Source organism: Bombina bombina, chromosome 2, assembly GCF_027579735.1.
Source record: "Bombina bombina isolate aBomBom1 chromosome 2, aBomBom1.pri, whole genome shotgun sequence".
In the NCBI taxonomy this organism is placed as follows: domain Eukaryota; kingdom Metazoa; phylum Chordata; class Amphibia; order Anura; family Bombinatoridae; genus Bombina; species Bombina bombina.
In genome coordinates, this window is record NC_069500.1 from 1,093,448,624 (window position 1) to 1,093,464,087 (window position 15,464).

A 15,464-nucleotide genomic window follows, 5' to 3' on the forward strand; every position below is an offset into this window, starting at 1 on the left:
TTTATATGAATCATTTTTATCAGATAGTGTTTATATGAGTATAACTGTAATTTTAAATGTATTTATGTTGTGGGTTTTGTTTAACTCCCCACCCTATTACTCAAGCTTTTCAAACTCACGATCGCATTTACTTTCAGCTTGCAATATCGCTTGGGTGCAAACGTTAGCGCATCACTTGTAATCTAGCCCTATATAAGCAAAAGATAATCAATTTAAATATTAACTAATTAGAACCAAAATAATTTCAAAAGTGATTATCACCTTTATTTAAGTAAACTTTATAGATGTAAGGATTTTAATCTTAGAAAAATATTTTATAATAGTAGTTGACCCAGATTTCAGAATGACTGCCAAGTATATGTGCTTTAAACAGATCTATATTTTTATGTTCTATTTCTCAAACCTTCTTTCAGCCTTATCATTGCAGTTCAATGCACACCCGTTTGTATTGAAAAGATCCAAGTTATGTATGATAAAGCTATTACAGGTAGCCCTTAGTTTACGCTGAGGTTAAGTTCCTGGAGGAATGGTTGTAAATTGAAACCGTTGTAAATTGAAAACCAGTTTATAATGTAAGTGAATGGGAAGTGAGGGGGTTAGGTTCCAGGCCCATCTCAAAATTGTCATAAGTAACACCTAATACATTATTTTTAAAGCTTTGAAATGAAGACTTTAAATGCTAAACAGCATTATAAACCTAATAATATAGATTGTATCATCATCAAACTAATTTTAATAAACAAAAACTTTGTTTTACTTGCATTTTTGTTATCAGTTCTCTACATTGTTAGCATGTTAGATAATATTGTTTATGCACCTATTCTATGCATTTCAATCTGCAGTGATTAAGCAGTTAGGCACCCTCACCTCAAGCAGCTGGACAGGACGATAATAGGGAAGTGGCTGCTAAAACTTGTTGCTCCATAGCTAATGTCTGCTCTGTGTACACAGATCAATTTCAGGCTGTTAAGTTGCATAACTTTTCTGCAAAACAAGCAGACAGCTCCACCTACTGGCTATTTTAGTTAGTGCACTTTGCTTTCCAAAGCTTTTCAATAGCAGTCACATGACTGAAAAAAAAGGTTGTTATTCTGAAACAGCGCAAATTGAACCGGCGTAAACTGAGGGCCACCTGTATAAACATGTAAACAGTAGTAATAGTAAAAAGTAGTAATTGTATTAACTATACTAATATCATCTACAATGTTTTGCTGCTATATAGTATCCTTGTTTTAATCACTGTTTATTTTTATTTTACAGGTTACATGTCTTCAAGATTTTTTTGGTGATGATGATGTCTTCATAGCTTGTGGACCTGAGAAATATCGTTATGCACAGGATGATTTTGTTCTGGATCACAGTGGTAATTATTAATCATAATATAAAGATTATGTCTTATTAAAGGTGCATTAGAATTTAAAATTATTATTACGGAGAGAGTGTTTATGGATAAATATTATATTCCTTCTCCAACTGCTAGGCATTTTATCATTGTTGGACATTAATGCTAAGATTGCCAGTAACTTCCTCAGAGCATAACAGTGGTGGAAGAATTCCCTTTTTGTTCTAAAAAGTTGAGATTTAAAATGTTAATATATAATAAATGTAAAACAATTGAATATATAATGGTTAAAGGGACAGTCTACACCAGAATTTTTATTGTTTTAAAAGATAGATAATCCCTTTATTACCCATTTCCCAGTTTGGCATAACTAACACATTTATAATAATATACTTTTAACCTCTGTGATTATCTTGTATCTAAGCCTCTGCAAGCTGCCCCTTTTTTCAGTTCTTTTGACAGACTTGCAGTCTAGCCAATCAGTGCCTGCTCCCAGATAACTTCTCGTGCACGAGCACAGTGCTATCTATATGAAATACGTGAACTAACACCCTTTAGTGGTGAAAAACTGTTAAAATGCAATCTGAAAGAGGTGGGCTTCAAGGTCTAAGAAATTAGCATATGAACCTCCCAGCTTAAGCTTTCAACTAAGAATACCAAGAGAACAAAGAAAATTGGTGATAAAAGTAAATTGGAAAATTGTTTAAAATTACATGCTCTATCTGAATCATGAAAGTTTATTTTGGCCTAGACTGTCCCTTTAATGTATAATTAATATTTTATTAAAGAATGTGACCATGCATATGTGCAACATGTGGTAACATGACTTTGGTGTAGATTACGAGTGGAGAGCAATTTACCGCTCCCACTTGAGTGGAAACTTCGCTAGATGGAGGCTTTTTGCATGTAACACCTATACTCGTACGATAACCCAACAGGAGTTACTAATACTTTACATACTAATGTTCTTCACTTAGAGGACAATGTCCTTTTAATTGTAAATACACATTTCTATATATATCTATATAAACCTATATATCAATTCCTATAGATATCTATTTTACATAAACATATATATTTAATAATAAGTATATTGTTTTCTAAGTAAAGAACATACAAATGTAAAATATGCATAACATGCATAGGAGTTCACAAATTAGGACTAAGGCTCGCATTATTAAAAAATATTATACATACTGTAAAATATTCTAAATAATCCATAAAAATATATCAATATATTTTACAGTATGTATATTATTTTTTTATTTATTTTTAATATTTCAAAGGCCATGGAGAAAGTAGGAAAGATGATACAACTGTGTAATAAAAGCACACTTGCCCTGTTATTGCAACAATAGATCCAACCCTTTTGAGAAGTTAATATCATACAGATGTGCAGCTTTCAAATTAAATTGTCATTTCTTAGAATGCAGCAGTAGATTCATGTCAAAATTTAAAGAATTCAGATTTAAAGAATTATTTCACTTAGAAAACACAGGGGAAGATGGTGACGAGACCATATATTGCCAACCTTTGAGTAAGTCTATAACTCTTTAACCCAACTTTAACTTCTATTCATCTGTTAAAGCATAAGGCACCAAGTAGTAAGTTTTGCTGAGGTCTTGCCTCAGTTGTATATTATACATAATTGGTTGCTGGATTGTTTTCTTAAATGAAGCTAAACATTCCAGAGTTACACAGGTAGCAGGACATGTGCTTCCTATAGGATCAATCTTTAAAACTGTGTAACATTACCAAGTTATTATAAAGAATACATGTGTTACTAATTGGGTTTGGGTTTCAAATAGCTTTAGCATAATTAGGCTAACCAAATATGCCTTTGTATTTAGTCTTGGCAATGGCAACAAGTATTAATCTTTGGTGCTGTAGGTAGGATTTGGGTGTTAATTTGATGATAATTTTTCCCATGTTTAGGGGAGAGAATAAAATAACCATATGTATATTCTTAAGCCAGATCCTAGTAGCAAACCTGGTCTCCTCCTCCATTTGTCCTTGTGTATAGTCAAACCCCTCCATTATTCAGGTAGAACTCAAAGGCTTTCTCCCCCAAGCTCACCTAGAACTTGGACATATGATCCATCACTTTTAAAAGACACTATGTAAAAGGACGTTAACTTTAAACAAATTAATTTTGGCAAATCAACACGGATTCTACAACTAACCCTATTAACACATGGGCAGCCCACAAGCCATATTTGAGAGAGCTTTTAATCAAATTGAAATCCCAATTAAATAATAAAAAAGAAAACCTCAATCCTAAAGCTACAACACAAAATAGATCACTTAAAAAAACAAAACCGATTGTCTGGGTCCCCTTCGGTACTTCAACTATTGACAACTAAACGCCAATCCTTAGATGTTATCCTCAATGATAACTCACTACAAGCCAGTCAGAAGCTCGAAGTGAAATTCTTTATTTTTGCAAATAAACCAGGTAAATTATTAGCATCTAAACTTAGGGATAACATTAAAACTATCTCTAGTCCAGCTTTGCGTAAACTTAATAAAGAGATACCCTAACACCCACTAGAGATTGTGGATGTCTTTGCTCAATATTATAGCTCATTATATGATGGGACAACAGTTTCTAAATCCGCACATACAACCTCTCTTCTAAATCAGTTTTTAAAAGACACCATTTTACCAAAGGTGTCGGAGGAATATCTGGACAACTTAAATGCAGAAATCACAGCGTTAGAGGTTCTTTCGGTTATCAAAGCATTGAAGCAGGGAAAGGAGGCAGGTCCGGACAGATTCCCGGGAGAATACTACCAACTCTTTAAAATGACTCTGACCCCCCATTTGCTAAAATTTTGCAGTCATATACTTCAAGGTAGTAGCTTATCTTCAGGGCTCCTTTATGCTAAAATTATTGTAATACCCAAACCAGGCAAAGATAAAACAATATGTAAAACATATCGACCCATCTCCTTAATCAATCAAGATATAAAAATCTTCACCAAAATTTTATCTAACTGTTTAAAAAATATTCTGCCCAAACTAATCCACCTTGACCAAGTCAGTTGTATTAAGAATAGGGAAGCCCCTGACTACATAAGGCGTATGGTCTCTCTGATGGATTATTTAGATACCACCAGAACGCCTTCTCTGCTGCATTCCCTGGATGCAGAGAAGGTGTTTGACAGGGTGGATTGGGATTACATGGTAGCAGTGCTGGAGGGGTTGGGCTTTACAGGCATTTTTATGATCTTAATTAAAAGCATATATACAAGCCCTTCAGCTTGGGTAAGGGGAATGGGACATTAATCATCTCACTTCCCAGTCCTGAATGGGACTAGGCAAGGTTGTCCTCTCTCACCCCTTTTATTTGCCATCTGCATAGAACCCTTGGCACTTCATATCAGATTTCTGGCGATGTCTGTCCGCCTGCTCAGAGCAGGCGGACAGGTTATGGAGCAGGAGGCTCGCCAGAAACACGGGGCATCAAGCTCCATACGGAGCTTGATACATATGCCCCATAGACCAAAGTAGCACTAGAACACACTTATTACATAGTTATATGTGCATATAACAAAGTGACACTTGTAAATACAGGAACTTGAGATGCTCAGCCACAAACTATGCAAGCTGCATATGAATAAACCAGCTTCCTAATTGTGCATAGTCAGTTATATCAAAGCCACATGCATGTCAGGTTCTTTTAACTAGATGGGAAACAGATTTAGACACTGAATATAGTATAGACAAGTGGATACCTTATTATTTAACTCCAGTAAAGGTAAAGTGCAGACATGATAGAAAACTGTTATAAAACAATTTTTCTATGGTATCTGATGCCATCCATTATCTGACATACCATGAAGAACAGCTATAGAGGATGTGGAGATATAGGAACATATAAACCTATGTGGTGGGATTGTCTTCATTTGAAAGGTGTCTGAGGCATGCTCTCCGCATTTCTTAGCTCCCTATTAATTGCACCTTTACACTTAGGGGGCAATTTATCAAGCTGAGGTGGTCAGGGGTGCACATACGTGGGCTGGTGGAATTCAGCATTGCACACGAGTGCTATTTTGCGGTGCCTGCAATCCCGCCTCCTGCCTGCGCACAGCCAATCATGCGCGGGCAGGAGCTGTTAATCTCCCCGGTGGGACTATACCGGGGAGATTGAAATTCACCACTTTAGAGGTGGGGAAAGGTTAGGAAAGCAGCGATCTGATGACCGCCGCTTGTTAAATACGGCGTGCCGGCTCTTTTGTGAGAACCTGCATTTGTATGGGGTCAAAAGGCTTGCGAAGCTTTTGATAAATCAGCCCCTTAGCAATGCAACAAGCTCTACTACAGGAGTATATAAAAACATTTAACAAGAATATTAATTTATCAGGATAACTTTCACAGCTGCAAGAATATGTATTTGCATGCCACTGGAAAGTGGGGGCTCCTATGTGGTATGAAATAAGCAACAGAATTAGATATTTCTTCAATATATATGAACAGGCAGCTTATTTGCAAGACACTTAGGTAACCTTTCACAATATGTGGTTTTATTGGATCATGTATGATGCACATTTTATATTTATAAACAGAATAGATGAGGGATGGGTAAGGGCTGTCTTTACATTCAGTTCCTTCATCAGGGGATCCAGACGTCAGCCCGCTTTTATTTTATTTTCTTTTTCCTAATCTGTTTATTAATGTCTCTCTTCTTCTTCATTTGTAGTCAATTTAATTTCAGCAATATTAGTTCAAGAAACTCATTACATACTTTAAACTATCAATTTGCAAACTATCGGTAAATCACTTTACATATGATGTTCAATATTTACTATTGTTCCCATCTTTACTTTATTATACCGATACTAGCAAAAAAATACTGGAAGATATTGAGCAACTATATAAGGGCTACCTGTTTTTTCTTTCCTACTATGTAATTTGAGTACACACAAATAATTATGGTTTGCTATTGGTTGTATCTACTTTATTTGTAAACCACATAATCTCTTTAATTTTTTTTCTTTTTTTACAATTTGAATTATAGAACACATATTTGATTTTAATTGCAGACTGCCATGTTATGAAGTCTTCTTATTCGCGTGCACAAAAGCAGCCGGGCTCAAAAAGTCCTGGGCCATCACGTCGCAGCAAGTCTCCTGCTACAGGTAAAAAATGTATTTTCTTATTACAAATCATTTTATGTATAAGCAAGATACATTGATTGATTGATTGGCACCCTGAAAGTGTTAGCAAAAAGTTACTCTATTTGCCAGTACGGATTGACTGTGAGGTGAGTGGTTTCTAGTTTGAAATGGTAGCACCCAGTTCAATCACTTTAAGCTCTTTTCCAGAGTCAAAAACTGCCAGAACTCTTATAAGACACTTAGGGACAGATTCTCTAAAATTTTAAGATTGTCCAGCTTGGAGAAAAATCATATTGCAAACCTCAAAGGGGCATAACTCATTGAATTCTTTCAGAAAATGGACAGAACCTAGAACTCTAAGAGAGATGCCTGCCATAGAAAGTGTGCAGAAATTCACAGTGGAGAATTAAGTTAACAGGATAGCACGTCTTACTGCTAGTGAGACAAATCAGTGAGACTTGCAAGTGTAAAATACTTACGGCTAGATTTAGAGTTTGGCGTTAGCCGTCAAAACCAGCGTTAGAGGCTCCTAACGCTGGTTTTGGCCGCCCGCTGGTATTTGGAGTCAGTCAGGAAAGGGTCTAACGCTCACTTTCCAGCCACGACTTTTCCATACCGCAGATCCCCTTACGTCAATTGCGTATCCTATCTTTTCAATGGGATCTTTCTAACGCCGGTATTTAGAGTCGTGGCTGAAGTGAGCGTTAGAACTCTAACGACAAAACTCCATCCGCAGAAAAAAGTCAGGAGTTAAGAGCTTTCTGGGCTAACGCCGGTTTATAAAGCTCTTAACTACTGTGCTCTAAAGTACACTAACACCCATAAACTACCTATGTACCCCTAAACCGAGGTCCCCCGCACACCGCCGCCACCTACATTATCCCTATGTACCCCTAATCTGCTGCCCCTAATACCGCCGACCCCTATATTATATTTATTAACCCCTAATCTGCCTCCCCCAATGTCGCCGCCACCTACCTACACTTATTAACCCCTAATCTGCCGACCGGACCTCACCGCCCTAAGTTAAATATAATTTAAATCTAACGAAATAAATTAACTCTTATTAAATAAATTATTCCTATTTAAAGCTAAATACTTACCTGTAAAATAAACCCTAATATAGCTACAATATAAATTATAATTATATTGTAGCTATTTTAGGATTAATATTTATTTTACAGGCAACTTTGTATTTATTTTAACCAGGTACAATAGCTATTAAATAGTTATTTACTATTTAATAGCTACCTAGTTAAAATAATTAAAAAATTACCTGTAAAATAAATCCTAACCTAAGTTACAATTAAACCTAACACTACACTATCAATAAATAAATTAAAAAACTACCTACAATTATCTACAATTAAACTTAACACTACACTATCAATAAATAAATTAAATACAATACCTACAAATAAATACAATGAAATAAACTAACTAAAGTACAAAAAATAAAAAAGAACTAAGTTACAAAAAATAAAAACATATTTACAAACATTAGAAAAATATTACAACAATTTTAAACTAATTACACCTACTCTAAGCCCCCTAATAAAATAACAAAGACCCCCAAAATAAAAAATGCCCTACCCTATTCTAAAATTAAAATAGAAAAGCTCTTTTACCTTACCAGCCCTGAAAAGGGCCCTTTGCGGGGCATGCCCCAAAGAATTCAGCTCTTTTGCCTGTAAAAAAAAACATACAATACCCCCCCCAACATTACAACCCACCACCCACATACCCCTAATCTAACCCAAACCCCCCTTAAATATACCTAACACTAAGCCCCTGAAGATCTCCCTACCTTGTCTTCACCACGCCGGGTTCACCGATCGATCCAGAAGAGCCTCCGATGTCTTGATCCAAGCCAATCAGATTGAGATCGCATTCTATTGGCTGTTCCGATCAGCCAATAGAATGCACGCTCAATCTGATTGGCTGATCGGATCAGCCAATCGGATTGAACTTGAATCTGATTGGCTGATTCCATCAGCCAATCAGAATTTTCCTACCTTAATTCCGATTGGCTGATAGAATCCTATCAGCCAATCGGAATTCGAGGGACGCCATCTTGGATGACGTCTCTTAAAGGAACTGTTACGGTTACCCTTAGTCTCGCTGAGAGATGGACCGCTTAGTAGCCTGGATCCCTATTGCTAAAGAGGGGAGAAGCTGCTTTCCATAGTATTCTATATGAGTCTCGCAAATATAGAATAATCTCCCTTAGCTGCAGTACAGCTAGGATACCCTTCTGCCCACAAAAACGAGTCAACGCTGCGATTGAGGGTCAAACAAGAACTCAGGACTGGGATGCCCAGCCTGCTTTTTATTAAGGTTACATGCACACAGGGCACTCCCAGGGGGAGAGGGGGGGAAGCACAAAATCCCCCATCACACATTTAGATAGAGAGCACTGTCCTTTGACAGGCCACAATAGGATTACAGTATTTAAGATAACAAGTTTACAAGTTCATCTTATCAATTAGCAGTCTGGCTCCAGAGGTGATTAGACAATAGTTTCTAAAAGCTGAAAAAAAAGAGTTAACTCTTTATGAAATGATACTTGTTACGGTTTTCTTGGAGCCCTTCTTAGGCGCTGGCTTGCTGGTTCAGGCATTGCTGCTGGGAAATAAGCTCTTCACAACAAAATAACTAATGCTTCTGTAACAGTGCTCCCTTTCTGTGGAACACTCTGGCAGACACGGTCTGACCCCTTTTCGGGGCAGACTAAGGCTGTCCAGACCGCTGGTTATGCGGGGCTGAGGTCGGTTTGTCTGGACAACCCGTCGGCGTTGCCATTCTGTTTCCCAGGTCTGTAAGTAATGGTGAAATTGAAGGGTTGCAACGATAAGCTCCAACGTAATAGCCTGCCGTTATCTCCAGAGACCCGGTTCAGCCACACCAACGGGTTATGGTCGGTGACCAGAGTGAACTCCTGACCATATAAATAGGGAGTCAATTTCTTTAATGCCCACACCAAAGCCAAACACTCCTTTTCGACCGCTGCATAGCTGACTTCGCGGGGCAGGAGCTTCCGGCTGATGTAGGCAACTGGATGCTCCCCTCCATCTTCGCCTACTTGGCTGAGGACGGCTCCCAGCCCGAACATGGAAGCATCTGTATGGACGATAAAACGTTTGTTAAGGGCTGGGGCCGCCAGGACAGGAGCGTTAATTAGAGCATTTTTGAGAGCCTGGAAAGCCGTTTCACAGTGGGGAGACCACAGGACCTGTCGAGGTAAGTTCTTCTTGGTCAAGTCAGTCAGGGGTTTGGCAAGTGTGCTGTAGTCTGGTACGAACCGTCTATAGTACCCTGCCGTGCCCAGGAAGGCTAGGACCTGAGTCTTAGTGATGGGGGTGGGCCAATTGGCGACAGCTTCTATTTTGGCCGGCTCTGGTCGCTGTTTTCCACACCCCACCCGGTGACCCAGGTACTGTACCTCGGCCATCCCAAAGTGGCATTTCTCTGGCTTCAGAGTCAGGCCAGCAGCCCGGATCTGATCCAGAACCATTCCCACATGAGCTAAGTGGTCCTCCCAGGACTCACTGTGGATCGCTATGTCGTCCAGGTAGGCGCAAGCAAAACTCTGGAAGCCATCCAGGAGCCTATCCACCAAGCGCTGGAATGTAGCTGGGGCATTCTTCATCCCAAACGGCATTACCCTAAACTGATATAAGCCGAATGGGGTGACGAATGCCGACTTGGGGATAGCCTCCGGGGCCAGGGGAATCTGCCAGTAACCTTTGCAGAGGTCAATAGTGGTCAGGTAATTTCCCCTGGCTATACGATCGAGTAGCTCGTCTACCCTGGGCATAGGGTAAGCGTCCGTCACGGTATTTTCATTGAGCCTCCGATAGTCTACGCAGAACCGGGTGGTCCCATCTTTCTTGGGCACCAAGACAACTGGGGAGGCCCAGGGACTATCGGAGGGCTCAATTACCCTGAGCTGGAGCATCTCATCGATCTCCTTCTTCATTCCTGTCCTAACTGCTTCGGGGATTCGGTACGGAGCCTGGCGCAAGGGAGCTTGTCCCGGAGTATCTACCTGGTGGGTGGTTAAAGTAGTGTACCCTGGCTTCGGGGAGAAGGTGAGGTGTTTGGACTGGAGGAGTTGGTTGAGCTGCTCCCTTTCAGTGGGGCTAAGTCGGTCCCCTATCTGAACCTGTGCCACTATACCTGTGGGGAGGCTCTTTTCTAATAGGTCTGGAATGGGTAAACTGTCGGGGTCTTCCTGAGGGGAACAACATACGGCCGTCACGTTCTCTGGTCGCTCAAAATATTCCTTGAGCATGTTTACATGGAATGTCTTTCTAAGATTGTTGTCGTGGCAGCTAGCTATCACATAAGTGGTGTCTCCCCTTTTCTCTACGATCTGGTAGGGACCCTGCCAGGACGCCTGCAATTTGTCTGTCTTCACCGGCTTAAGTACTAACACCTTTTGTCCTATGGTGAAGATTCTCTTTCGGGCCCCCCGATCGTACCATACTTTCTGTCTTCTCTGGGCCAACTGGAGATTAGCCCGCACGGATTTGGCTAATTGCTCCATTCGGTCCCTGAGTTCCAGCACGTATGGCACAATGGGGACACCGTCAGCCTCCATCTCTCCCTCCCAGTGCTCCCGGATCAGGTTTAGGGGTCCCCGTACCTTTCTTCCATAGAGCAACTCGAAGGGAGAGAACCCTGTCGTTTCCTGGGGCACCTCCCGATAAGCAAATAGGAGGTGCGGCAGGAAGCGTTCCCAGTCTCGGTATTCCTGAGTGAACGTCTTGAGCATTTGCTTGAGGGTCCCATTGAACCTCTCACACAGCCCGTTCGTCTGGGGGTGGTATGGGGAGCTCAGGAGGGACTTAATTTTGCAAACCTGCCAGAGTTGTTGGGTCAATTCAGCCGTAAATTGGGTGCCTCGGTCGGATAGGATTTCTTTTGGAAATCCTACCCGGGAGAACACCTCTACTAGTGCATTCGCTACCGTATCCGCTTGTATGTTGGATAGGGCGACAGCCTCTGGGTACCTGGTAGCGTAGTCCACTACGGTAAGAATGTATCGCTTACCGGAGGGACTAGGGGTAGCCAGTGGTCCAACTAGGTCAATAGCAACCCGGCTGAAGGGTTCCTCTACAATGGGCATATTTACTAGCTGGGCTTTAGGGTGATCGCCTCGCCTTCCTACTCGTTGACACACATCGCAGGTGTTACAGTAAGTTCTAACGTCAGCGTGCACCCCTGGCCAAAAGAACGTGTGAGTAATGCGGTGTAGGGTACGGGTAACGGCTAGGTGGCCTGCTAAGGGGATGTCGTGGCCTATTTTGAGGATTTCTTGACGGTATTTGTGGGGCACTACCAGCTGTCGCCTACGCTCTCCCCTTTTCTCTGTCCAGCGGTATAGTTTCCCTTTTTCCCATAAGAATGTTTCGTTATCTGCCCCGCCCCCTCCGGTCTCTGCTCGTTCCCGGTACTTTTGTAAGGTCGGGTCAGTCTTAGACTCTGCCTCGAAAGCATCTGGGGTGTCCCAGGGTATGGGGCCTAACCTGTCAGGCAAGGTCGGGGTAGGTCTTACCTGTGTCTCCCGCACTGGTGAGAGCTCTCGCTCCGTCCGGGCTTGGGCCCGTGTAGTCACTGGGTCCGCCTCGTTGTTGCATACTGGAGCATAGGCAGAAGTCATGGGGCCCAAATCGTTGCCCAGTAGTACTTCGGCAGGTAAATTATCCATTAGGCCCACGTTCACAGCCCCCTTTCCCGCTCCCCAATCAAGATGTACTTTAGCTGTTGGAATTTTGTACACATCCCCCCCCGCCACTCTAACGGCCACAGTCTGTCCGGATCGCTTGTGCTCTGGCACCAAATGACTCTGTACCAGCGTGATAGTAGCCCCTGTGTCTCGCAATCCCTCGGTAGATCGCCCCTCGAGCCATACCCTCTGCCGATGGTGCTGGCGGTTATCTGAGGCAGCATATACAGGGTCTGCCTCGTGAAGCGGCCCCACATATCCCTCCATAGGGGCCTCTTGGTTAACACAGAGGGCCCGGGCCGGACGATAGGACCCAGAGGGGTAATTGTAATTCCTGGGTGTCTGGTGCGTATTAAGGGGGCAGCTAGCCATGAAATGCCCTGGTTGCTTGCATCGGTGGCAAGTCGGTCTGGGACGCTCAGAGCTGTTATTGGGTGGTCCTGAGTGTCGGACGGGCCCTGTGGGCACCGGGGCTCGGAATTCAGCACGAGGGGGTGCACGGTAAACCTCTCTGGGTTCGACCCGTGCTGGAGCTCGGTAGTTCATGGGTTCGTGAAGACGGGAGTCATAATGTTCATCGGCCAATTTGGCTGCTTCTTCTAAGGTAGAAGGCCGCCTGTCTCGCAGCCATTCCTTCCCTTGCTGTTCCATGCCATTATAAAAATGTTCTAAGAGAAACAATTGTAAAATTTCCTCCCCAGTCACCGCTTTACATCCGCTCAGCCAGTGATTTGCCGCTCTCCGCATTCGGTGCGCCCATTCCATATGGGTATCGTTAGGCTTCTTTTCCGTGCCCCGAAACTGTCGGCGATACGTGTCCGGAGTTACAGCGTACCGTCGCAACAGTGTCTCCTTAACTAGCTCATACTGTGTCACTTCCTCAGCACCCAGAGTACGAAAGGCTTCCAGGGCTCGCCCGGATAGTTTCCCAGACAATATCGTGGGCCACTCTCTGTTGGGAATCTGGTGCAGGGCACATTGCCTTTCGAAGTCCGCCAAATATTCATCAATCCCTGTCTCGCTCTCTAGGAAGGGTCGAAATGCCGCATAGGGTATCTTGGGCCTCCCAGCATTTTCGACAGGGATGATTACCTGCGGGGCTTCAGCATTGCGGTGTGCGTTCGCTAGGTTGAGTTCGTGGGCTCGAGTCTCTCGTATATACTCGTCCGCCTCCGCCATCAACTGCTGTACCAATTCCATGGAGGGGTTCGGCCCGTATAATGAGAGCCTTTCCCGAACAATCCTGGTTTTTTCGTCACTAATCGTGGTCGGTGTTTCCGCCATTGTGAAGCTCTGATCCAGTTCGGTCAATTCTGCGATCAGCTCTCTCCTCGGCCGGTTGCTGGCGTACCCCCCTCTGCTTTCAAGTAAATCCTTTAGGGTTGTACGCTTCAATTTTTCGTAAGCGCTCTCCATCCGTTCTGTACCTCTCCTAGGAAATCCAGGAAAATCCCGCCGCTGCCGCCAAATGTTACGGTTACCCTTAGTCTCGCTGAGAGATGGACCGCTTAGTAGCCTGGATCCCTATTGCTAAAGAGGGGAGAAGCTGCTTTCCATAGTATTCTATATGAGTCTCGCAAATATAGAATAATCTCCCTTAGCTGCAGTACAGCTAGGATACCCTTCTGCCCACAAAAACGAGTCAACGCTGCGATTAAGGGTCAAACAAGAACTCAGGACTGGGATGCCCAGCCTGCTTTTTATTAAGGTTACATGCACACAGGGCACTCCCAGGGGGAGAGGGGGGGAAGCACAAAATCCCCCATCACACATTTAGATAGAGAGCACTGTCCTTTGACAGGCCACAATAGGATTACAGTATTTAAGATAACAAGTTTACAAGTTCATCTTATCAATTAGCAGTCTGGCTCCAGAGGTGATTAGACAATAGTTTCTAAAAGCTGAAAAAAAAGAGTTAACTCTTTATGAAATGATACTTGTTACGGTTTTCTTGGAGCCCTTCTTAGGCGCTGGCTTGCTGGTTCAGGCATTGCTGCTGGGAAATAAGCTCTTCACAACAAAATAACTAATGCTTCTGTAACAGGAACCGTCATTCGTCGGGAAGTCGTCGGTGAAGATGGATGTTCCGCGTCGGCGGGATGAACTACATGGATCCGGAAGAAAGAAGATTGAAGATGCCGCTTGATAGAAGACTTCAGTCGGATCATGGACCTCTTCAGCTCCCGCTTGGATGAAGACTTCAGCCGGATCATGGACATCTTCAGCCCCCCGCTTGGGCTTGGATCAAGACATCGGAGGCTCTTCTCGATCAATCGGTGAACCCGGCGTGGTGAAGACAAGGTAATTTAAGGGGGGTTTGGGTTAGATTAGGGGTATGTGGGTGGTGGGTTGTAATGTTGGGGGGGTATTGTATGGTTTTTTTTATAGGCAAAAGAGCTGAATTCTTTGGGACATGCCCCGCAAAGGGCCCTTTTCAGGGCTGGTAAGGTAAAAGAGCTTTTCTATATTAATTTTAGAATAGGGTAGGGTATTTTTTTATTTTGGGGGTCTTTGTTATTTTATTAGGGGGCTTAGAGTAGGTGTAATTAGTTTAAAATTGTTGTAATATTTTTCTAATGTTTGTAAATATTTTTTTATTTTTTGTAACTTAGTTCTTTTTTATTTTTTGTACTTTAGTTAGTTTATTTCATTGTATTCATTTGTAGGTATTGTATTTAATTAATTTATTGATAGTGTAGTGTTAGGTTTAATTGTAGATAATTGTAGGTAGTTTATTTAATTTATTTATTGATAGTGTAGTGTTAGGTTTAATTGTAATTTTAGTTTAGGATTTATTTTACAGGTAATTTTGTAATTATTTTAACTAGGTAACTATTAAATAGTTATTAACTATTTAATAGCTATTGTACCTGGTTAAAATAATTACAAAGTTGCCTGTAAAATAAATATTAATCCTAAAATAGCTACAATATAATTATAATTTATATTGTAGCTATATTAGGGTTTATTTTACAGGTAAGTATTTAGCTTTAAATACGAATAATTTATTTAATAAGAGTTAATTTATTTCGTTAGATTTAAATTATATTTAACTTAGGGGGGTGTTAGTGTTAGGGTTAGACTTAGCTTTAGGGGTTAATACATTTATTAGAGTAGCGGTGAGGTCCGGTTTGCAGATTAGGGGTTAATAAATATAATATAGGGGTCGGTGGTGTTAGGGGCAGCAGATTAGGGGTACATAGGGATAACGTAGGTTGCGGCGGTGTACGGAGCGGCAGATTAGGGGTTAATAATAATATGCAGGGGTCAG

At 41.8% G+C, this 15,464-nt stretch overlaps 1 protein-coding gene across 2 annotated transcripts in view; it reads left to right on the forward strand.

Moving 5' to 3' along the window:
• The window catches only part of DCLK2 (doublecortin like kinase 2), a 262,197-nt gene that overhangs the window by 131,356 nt on the left and 115,377 nt on the right, over positions 1–15,464 (forward strand). For both annotated transcript variants that reach the window (XM_053703730.1, XM_053703729.1), the window contains exons 3-4: positions 1,261–1,363; positions 6,388–6,483. In XM_053703730.1, coding sequence (XP_053559705.1) covers positions 1,261–1,363; positions 6,388–6,483 — 199 coding nt within the window. The remainder of the gene's footprint in view (positions 1–1,260; positions 1,364–6,387; positions 6,484–15,464) is intronic.